At 55.9% G+C, this 9,994-nt stretch overlaps 1 protein-coding gene across 1 annotated transcript; it reads left to right on the forward strand.

Moving 5' to 3' along the window:
- Positions 1 to 81: 81 nt before the first annotated feature.
- Positions 82 to 8,817, forward strand: LOC136195304 (filamin-A-like). The gene is made up of 3 exons (XM_065984610.1): positions 82 to 2,361; positions 2,415 to 2,521; positions 2,640 to 8,817. The coding sequence occupies exons 1-3, from the start codon at positions 2,111 to 2,113 to the stop codon at positions 8,726 to 8,728; spliced, it is 6,447 nt and encodes a 2,148-aa protein (XP_065840682.1). The 5' UTR covers positions 82 to 2,110; the 3' UTR covers positions 8,729 to 8,817.
- Positions 8,818 to 9,994: the final 1,177 nt, after the last annotated feature.

A 9,994-nucleotide genomic window follows, 5' to 3' on the forward strand; every position in this document is an offset into this window, starting at 1 on the left:
GGGACTCCATCGACATTTTCCGTCGTCTCGAACAAAGAAAGCTCGTCGAAACGCGTCTTGCGCTGGCCCCGAAGCGAGAAGACCGACCGATAGACGAGCGTCGAGTTCAAAGGCGCGCAGGAAATCCTTCCGGGCCTTTTCGAGGCTTCCTTCGACCGAAAAAAGACACCCGCGTCCGCACAAATCGCCCGCATTTTCACCGACGAGTTTCAAGCAGAGCGTCAGCTCGTCGCGCGCTTCGGCGTGCCGACCGAGGGCCCCCAAGTGGGTGGCTCGTATTCTCAACGGACCGGGCTTCTCTCGTCGCGTGGCAACGACGGCGAGCGTCGAAAACGAGAGCGACGCGGGTTTGCAAGGAACTCGCCAATCGATTCGCTTCAACGCTTCGCGCGCGACAGATTCCCGCTCGTCTGACGTCATCGACCGAACGACGTCCTCCAATTGGTCAATATTTCCGCCGGAAACGAGTTTGACGAGCCGATCGACGGCAATCGTCGCCTTTCCCTGCACCACGTAGCAGAGCGCCGACTTGGCGAGTGCCGACGAGTCGTCGGGGGTGACGCGAAGGCAGTGGTCCCATTCGCGCAGCGCGTCCTGCAGATCGCCGCGCACCATGTGAACGTCTGCGGTCAACGTGCGGTAGGCGGCGACGTCGGGATTGATGGCGACCAGGAGCTGACTGACACGGTAAACGGTCTGCAAGGGCGACGAAGCACCTGCTCCAAATGCCGTCGCTCCTCCTCCTCCTCCCGAAGCGGAAACGACGATTCTGGAGAAAAGATTCGTCGCGCGTTCGTACAGCAAATCGCACAGCGATTGTCGCGCCCACGCGGCGGGAAATGTTCGCAAATGAGCGATCGTGCCGTCGGGCGACACGGCGAGCGACGACTCGACGTCGCTGCTTCGATTGGATAGTTCGACGTGGACGATTGCTCGTGCGCAGAGATTTGGCGCGCTTTTGCCGCCGCCTCCGCCCCCGTCCTCCTCCATCAGTCGATTGTTGGAGTCCAAGACGAACCGGAGCGTCTTGTTTCCTGTTTCACTTGTCGACCTTTCGGTTCCCATTGGATGATGCTGACGACGATCGATGCGTTGCCTTCCCTTTGTTACGTTTGCGACTTTTGCGTTGTTTTTCGTCGTCATTTTTTTCAACTGCACGTGGTGGTGGTGGTGGAGAGGACGCGTTTGAGGTTCCAACGACCCCGCAGCGCTTTATAGAAGGAGGGGGAGGCGTCTCGCCGTAATTGGTTTAGTCTGCACCATTTGCCAGAGCCAAGACAAAGGACAGACTAAACCTAATCTGGTGCACAGGCGTTTGGACACGATATCAAAGAATAGGAGGAGACTGTTAGTGGGCACGAGTGGAAGAGTCGTCGAAAATTGAGGCCTTCTTGGACTGTGGACAGTCTGAGTCATTTCCTTTCAAAGGAATGAGTCAGAGTGCAAGTATTGCTTCCGACGAGAAAAGATATTCTGCCTTGGAGTCATCCGGTCGGCAGACGCACGTCACCAATTCACTAATAAAATACCTCTGTGGAACGATGAGCCTAGGGCGAAAGACAGACATTGTGCCGTACGCAACGGGTAAATGACCTTTTATAACTCCGCAAAGCGGCAACGAAAGTACGTTAATCGCGTGTGATTAGCTCATTGAAACGAATACAGAGAAAGCAGATGTACTGGAAGAGAATGTTCGAGAAGTTTGGAGAGTCTAGATCCTTTGCATTGCCTCAAGAAAGAGTTTCTGCCTTCCAGTCATCCGGTGCCTAAAGGGAAGATGAGCCCAAAGAAGAAAATTCGCTAAATGAAGTCTACATCATTACAATCATCAGAGTGCAGGTATTTTACCTGAAGAAAAACAGCTTATCCGGCGCACGAGAGCGCGCCACAAATGCACGCGACGCGTCGTCCTTGACAACGTTTCCGGTGGGGCCGGCACGCGCTTCCTGGATTCGTTTGAATAGATAACCGATTATGCATGCCCAAATGCGAGACACGAAACGTGACGCGGTTACCGCTCGTCACTGATTCGTCGCCCGCCCATCGCCTCTCCTATTAGAGAGCGAGTTTCTCACCAAAACGAATCAGTCTTTTCATCCGCGCGCAACCGATGCCAGAAGTACGAACGACGAACGGTTTTTACGACGGCGACGACGACGATTTGGTCGCCGTCGAGAAGATGAATCCGAGGGATTTCAACGACGCTTGGGCCGACATTCAACACAAGACATTTCGCAATTGGATCAATAATCAACTCAAGGACAAAAGTCCGTGGCGCGTCGAAGATCTGTCGACAGATTTCCAAGACGGCTGCGTCCTCTGTCGTCTTCTCGAAATTCTCTCGGAAAAATCGCTCGGACGGTAAAAGGAATTTTTTTGTTGATACGATTTCATTTTTTTCTCTTCTCCTTTAGGTGGTTCAAGAATCGGGAGAAGGTTCGTTTCAAGCATCACAAACTGGAGAACATATCGACGGCGCTCCGATTCATGGAAGCCGAGAACATGAAACTCGTTAATATCGGTAAGAGAAAACGATTCTTTCGCGTCTCGCTCGTCGCTTGGATACGACGAGGCGTCGCCAAGGGAAACCGTCGCGAGAATAACCGCGTTTGGGTGGGCGCCACCCACCCCTTATGTAGGCGGCGAAGACGTTTATAATGGAAATCTCAAGCTGATACTCGGTATCGTCTGGCGACTCATTCTCCGCTATCAAATCTCGCTCGGACGCGACGGCGGTTCGAGCGGGGGCCCCGGCGGCAGCGGCGGCGACAAGGGATCCTCGAGACGAAATGTTTCCGCAAAGAAAGTTCTTCTCGGTTGGGTTCAGTCGTGCGTTCCCGATATCAACGTGGGCAATTTCACAAGCCATTGGCGCGACGGCGTGGCATTGAGTGCGCTCGTGGAACACCTGAAGCCGGGCTCCTGTCCGAATTATAAGAACCTGAATCGAAGCCAGCAACTCGCTAATTGTCAAGATGCCATGGGGATAGCCGAAAGGGAGCTCGGCATTCCTATGTTGCTAACGCCGGAAGACATGGTGAACCCGGAAGTCGACGAGCTGAGCGTCATGACGTACGTTTCCTATTTTTGCGGGGTGAATTCGCCGGGCGCCGAGAGTCTTCTCAAGTGGGTCAACTCCATGATTCCCGACTACGGAATCACGAATTTCACGTCGGATTGGCGCGACGGGCGCGCCTTGTGCGCGCTCGTCGACGCACTCGCGCCCGGTCTCTGCCCCGATCACAAGCAGCTCGACGCTTCGCGCGCTTTGGACAACGTCAAGCGGGGCATGCAGCTGGGCGAATCGAAGTTGCGAATCAAGCCGACGCTGACGCCGGAAGAGTTTGCCGATCCTCATCTCGATCAAGTCAGCATGATGACGTATTTGTCGTGGTTTCGATCGGCGTCGCCCGTTCACGGTGCCGCGCAAAAGTGCACCGTCGGCGGCGAGGGAATAGCGGGAGGAAAGGTCGGCGTCGAGACGGAATTTCGAATCAAAACGGGCGGCGACGAATCGATAAAAGCGTCGCGCATCAAAGCGACGGTCTACGATCCGTCTGGCAAAGCGGTCAAAGTGAAAGTTCGAGACAGCGAAGACGGAGTCGTCTCCGTCAAGTACACTCCCGTCGTGCCGGGCACTTACACTGTCGTCGCTTTCTGCGACGACGAGGAAATCTCCCAGTCGCCGTTTCATCCGAAATTCGAAATTCCGCCCCAAGCGTCTTGTTGTCGCGTTCACGGCGCCGGTCTCAGCGATGCGATCGTCAACGAGCCGACGTCGTTTTATTTCGAAGAAGGAAAAGAAGCCGGATGCGGCGAGATGATGGCGAGCGTCGTCGATCCGAGCGGAAAGGCAATCGCCGTCAGCGTCAAAGACGACGGCGGCGACGGGTCGCGAAAGCGAATCGAGTACACGCCGACGGAAGTCGGCACGTATCGCGTTGCCGTCACGTGGGCCGGAGAGGACGTGCCGGGCGGGCCGTTTCGCGTCAACGTCGTCGATCCGAAGAAGTGCGTCTGCGTCGGCGACGGAATCGAACGCGCCGTTCTCAATCAACCGGCGCGTTTTTCCGTTCGAACGGACGGCGCCGGACCGGGCGTTCTTAGTGCCGTCGCGTACGGCCCGACGTCGCGCGTACCCGTCGAAATCGTTCGCGACAGCGACGGCGCCTACTTGGCCGAGTATCGACCGACAGAATTGGGCGACTATTCGCTCGAAGTCAAATGGGGCGGACGACTCGTCGGCGTCGACGGGGCTCCGCACGTCGTTCGATGCATCTCCGGCGTCGATCCGAGCAAGGTGAAAGTAACGCGACCGCCGCCGTCGACCAAATCGGGTCTCTACGCGCTCGGACGGCCCTTGGAATTCAAAGTCAACTCGGAACAGGCGGGAGCCGGAAAACTAACCGCGTCCGCGGTGAACAAATTGACAGGCAAAGCGGCGTCGGTTCGCGTATTGAAGGATAAGGAAGGACAGTATCGAGTTGAAGTGAAGCCCGACGAGCGAGGCGAATACAACGTCGACTTTCGATACGACGACTTGGAAATACCTGGCAATCCGCAGGCACTTTCCGTCGTCGACGCGCCGAACGCAAAAAAGGTGAAAATCATCGAAGGACCGAATGGAACAGATCTGCTTCTCGATCAAGATGCTCAATTCTTCGTCGACACGAAAGACGCCGGTTTCGGTCAGCTGACGGCGACCGTCCAAACGACGAGCGGTATCGGCACGGAGAACGCGAACGTCTACGTGAAACGAATGGAAGACGGTAAATTCGCCGTCGGCATGTCGGCGAACGAAGCCGACGACTATTATCTCAACATCTGGTGGGACGATCAGCCCGTCGAAAGTTCGCCGATCGTCGTTCGATTTCGCGAGCCGCCCGACGCCGCCAAAGTCAAAGTGAACGCGTCGTCGTCGCTACCGCGAAAGATGTTCGTCGGACGACCCTTCCAATTCGACGTCGACACGTCGCGCGCCGGCAGCGGTCGTCTGACGGCGCGCTCGGTGCGACGACGAACTGGACAGCGTCAGAACGTCGACGTCGTCGACGTCGGCTACGGTCGTCACGTCGTCAAATTCGATCCGAACGTCGCCGACGATTACGAATTGGAGTTGGTGTGGGGCGACGAAACGGTGCCCGGGAAACCGGTCGAAGTCAAGTATCTCGAGCCGCCCGACGCTTCCAAAGTCAAGTGCAAGACTCTATTGAAGCCCGACGAGGAGGCAATCGTCGGCGAAAGAAAGTCGCTCGTTTTCGACACGCTCTTTGCGGGCACGGGAAAACTGAGCGCCTACGTTCATAGCGAAGAACACGGGCCTCTCGACGTCGTCGAAGTCGAAGAAGCGACGGACGTGCGCGGCGAGTACAAAGTCTCGTTTACGCCGCGTCATCCCGACGAATACGTCGTCGACGTCTTCTGGGACGGCGTTCCCGTGCCGTGCAGTCCCGTCGCCATCAAAGCGATTCAGCCGTCGAATCCGAATCGAGTGAAGCTAATCGGTGCCGGTGCGCCGTCGAAGCCCGTTCGCGTCGGCCAAGCCGTTCGCATGACGTTCGACACGTCCGAAGCGGGACGCGGTCAATTGACGACGGTCGCGACCGGTCGAAAAACGGGTCCCGTTCCCGTTCAAGTGCGGGAAATTCTCGACGGACGATACGAAGTCGTTTTCACGCCCGAATGCGAGGACAAGTTCAACGTGATGGTCCAATGGAACGGCGAACCGATTCCCGGCGCTCCGTTCGCCGTCAAAGTCGAAGCGTCGACGAGCGACGTCGCCGATTCGTCGAAAGTGAAAATTGCTTCGGCGTCGCCGCGCGACGGCGACTTTCGCGTCGGTCAATCGGCCGAAATCGTTCTCGACGCGCGCGACGCCGGCGACGGCGTGCCGTCCGTTCACGTGACGGGCACGCGAACGGGTGCGACATCGGCCGAAGTGTTCGACGTCGGCAACGGGCAATACATGGCGACGTTTACGCCGGACAAAGCCGATCGTTACACGATCGAATTATTCTGGGACGACGAGGAAATCGAAGCGAGTCCCATAGCGATGAAGTGTTTGCCGAGAAAGTCGGACTTATCGAAAATTCGCGTCTCCGAACTCGAACCGGGCGTCGTCTTGCAACCGGTGAAATTCTACGTCAATACGGGCGAAGCCGGCGACGGAGAATTGTTGGTGAGAACGCGCGGTCCGACGAACGGATCGACGCCCGATTTCGTTTTCGAGTCAGCCGGCGACGGGCTCTACGAGGCTAACTACGTGCCGAACGCGCCCGGCGTTCACGACTTTGACGTGACGTGGTCGGGCGAGCCGATACCGGGGAGTCCGTTTCGCGTGAACGTGATGGGAAATAGCGACGCGAGTCGCGTAACGGTCAGCGGACGCGCGTTGGAAAACGACGACGATTTTCTGATTGGGGAACCGGCCGAATTGGACGTCGACGCGTCGCGAGCGCCGCGCGGAAAGTTGACCGGTCACGCCGTCGGCACGAAGGACTACATGCCGCAGCACGTCGAAATCACCGATTTGGATAACGGACAATACGCGGTTCGCTTCACCGCCAACGAACCGGACACGTACATGCTCTGTCTCAAGTACAACGGCGAAAACGTTTTGGGCAGTCCATTCAAATTGAAATACGTTCAGCCGCCCGATCCGTCGCTCGTAGAAATCCAAGGCCTTCGCAACGGAATCGTTTTCGAACCGATACGATTTCGCGTCGACGCGCGTCGCGCCGGATCCGGGGAACTTCTCGTTCGCGCCGCCGGACCGACGGCAGGCGGGCCGTCCGATTTCGATTTGCGTAACACTGGCAACGGTTTGTTCGTCGCCGTCTACGTGCCGACGGCTGCCGGCGATCATTCGTTTCACGTGACCTGGTCCGGCATTCACATTCCCGGTAGCCCGTTTAAAGTGAACGTCGCCGCCGGACGAGAAGGAAAGGCGAAGATGATCGAAGCGGCCGAAGTGCCGGATAGCAAAGTCGAAGCCGGAACGCCCGTCGAAGTGGTCGTCAACACGCGAAAGGGAGGAAAAGGCGGCAAATTGACGGCGTCGTGTCGAGGATTGCACGTCGGCGTCGTGCACGTGAAAGTGGAGACGAATCGTCGCAACGGAACGTCGATCGTCCGCTTCGTTCCGCCCCAAGTCGACGACTACACGCTCGACGTTCTCTGGGACGGCAAACACATACGCGACAGTCCGTTTCACGTGCACGCCTACGGCTCCGGCAAAACGCTACGTCAGAACACGATCGGCGTGACGGCGTCCCACTGCAGCGTTCTCGAACCACGCGTCAGCGAGGACAATCCCTTCTTTTCCGTCGGTCAACCCGTTCGCTACGTCGTTCAAACGCCCGGCGTTCCCGCTCGTCACGTCGTCGCCATAGCGACCGGTCCCAAAGGAAACTGCCCGACGACCGTTCAAAACGTCGGCAACGGATCGTTCGCCGTCGACGTCGTCCCGCCGTCGCCGGGAACGTATCGTCTCGTCTTCAAAGTCTTCGACAAGCCTCTGCCGCGTTGCCCCTTCCTTTTCGTCGCCGGTCAACCTCAATATAATCCGTCGAAGGTCGTCGTGACGGGCGACGGGATCGACAATCAAGCCTTTCGTCTCGGCGCTACGTGCAATTTGGACGTCGACGCTCGTCGCGCCGGAACCGGGCGACTTCTCGTCGACGCGTCCGGACCCATAACGGACAGCAAAGAGCTGGAGGTCATCGACAACGAAGACGGATCGTACGTCGTTCGGTTCAAGCCCGTTCGTCCCGGCGAATATCAACTCGACGTCGTTTGGGTCGATAAACCCGTGCCGGGAAGTCCGTTTCAATTTCGCTTCTTTCGCGGTTCGGTCAGCGTCGACGCGAAGAGTCTTCGCGCCGAAGGCGTCGGTCTGTCCAAGGCGGACGTCGGCGAGAAAGCCGAGTTCGTCGTTCGGGGCTTGGACGGCGCCGCCGACGAGAGCAATCTCGAAGCGACCTGCCACGGCGTCAAAGCGATCGCTCGCGTCTTCATCGATTCGGTTAGCGACGGCGTTGCGCGCGGTCACTACATCGTGCCGACGGCGGGTGCGTATCTCTTGTGCTTGCGATGGGCCGGCGAACACATCGAGGGGAGTCCGTTCAAAGTGACGGCCGGTCAAGCGGGAGCGACGAGTCGCGTGCGAGTCGCTTCGAGAACGATGGATCCGGTGACGAATAGTGCCGTCGATTTTCGTATCGATGTTAGCGGCGCGGGACAGGGGCAATTGGGGATGAAAATCCAAGGGCCGGGTAGTCCGCAGGGTCGAGTGATCGACGTCGGCGGTGGAATGCTTTTGGCGTCGTTCGTGCCGGCCGACGTCGGCAAGTATACGGTCAGTCTGAAATGGCTCGGAAAGCACGTCGAAGGCAGTCCTTTCAAGTTGAAAGTGACGTCGCCTCCGCGTCCGGAAAAGGTGCGATGTGCTGGATCGGGGTTGGAGAGCGGTTTCGTTGGAATGCCGAGCGTTTTTACGGTCGATACGTCGCGGGCTGGCGGCGGGATGCTCTCCGTCAAAGCCCAAGGTCCCAAAGCCGGTCCCTTTAAAATTCACATGGAAAAATCGCCGGAAAATGATAGGCACGTTCTTGTTTACTACAATCCGACGGAGGGAGGTAAGTATGTCATCAATGTGAAATGGTCAGATCAGCACGTGCCAGGCAGTCCATTCGTAGTTTACATTCAACCGCAACCGATAGACGTGTAGAAAACTTCATATATTTTATGCTATCATTTTTACTGTGTTTGTGAATTTAGATTTCCAGTATATCTCTATCTCTTCCCATAATTTACGGAGCTTCGTACGGGGCCTGCGTTTCCAATGCGGGACCTCGCGTTTTCGCCTTCAAATTTCGCCGCCCGACGCCGCCGTGACCGCGCTTCGATCGCGCCGCTGCGCTTCGAACGCCCTTCCGCGCGATCGATTGAACGCGCGATCGTCGGGACCCCCGCCGCGGATCCTCCTCCGCCGCCGCTTTCCCGGGCAGCCGATCGCGCCGGAATTCCAAACGCGACGTCTCGCGCGGGTTTTCTACCGGTCCGAATCGAGCAATCGCCGCCGTGAAGTCGCGTTTCGCCCCAATTCGAATCGCCTTAGAGTGCGCTATGCATATTTTCTCCGCCGCCATCTTCCTTTGTCTTTCCGTTTTTCCATGGCTTCTTCCGCGCGAAAGCGACCTCGCTGCGAGGTTCCAGCGACTCCTGGTAGAGTGCCCTGCCCTTGCAATACGTGTATCCCTGATGCATGTTTCCCCCCTGAGTTAAGTTTACCGCATAGTGGAATTCGCAGTGTACCATTCCCTGCTTGCAGAGTACGTATCACTGATGCATGTTTTTGTGCAATTGACACTGTACCACTTCCTGCTTGCAGGGTATGTATCCTTCAACAGAAAACACATTGAGTACCTAAAACAGAAAACATATTGAGTACCTACAACAGAAAACACATTGAGTACCTACAACAGAAAACATATTGAGTACCTAAAACAGAAAACATATTGAGTACCTACAACCGAAAACACATTGAGTACCTTCAACAGAAAACACATTGAGTACCTTCAACAGAAAACACATTCAGTACCTTCAACAGAAAACATATTGAGTACCTACAACAGAAAACACATTGAGTACCTACAACAGAAAACATATTGAGTACCTAAAACAGAAAACATATTGAGTACCTACAACAGAAAACACGTTGAGTACCTACAACAGAAAACACATTCAGTACCTTCAACAGAAAACACATTGAGTACCTAAAACAGAAAACATATTGAGTACCTACAACAGAAAACATATTGAGTACCTAAAACAGAAAACATATTGAGTACCTACAACAGAAAACACATTGAGTACCTTCAACAGAAAACACATTGAGTACCTACAACAGAAAACACATTCAGTACCTTCAACAGAAAACACATTGAGTACCTTCAACAGAAAACATATTGAGTACCTTCAACAGAAAACAGAA

This window comes from Oscarella lobularis, chromosome 14 (genome assembly GCF_947507565.1).
Source record: "Oscarella lobularis chromosome 14, ooOscLobu1.1, whole genome shotgun sequence".
NCBI classification, from domain to species: domain Eukaryota; kingdom Metazoa; phylum Porifera; class Homoscleromorpha; order Homosclerophorida; family Oscarellidae; genus Oscarella; species Oscarella lobularis.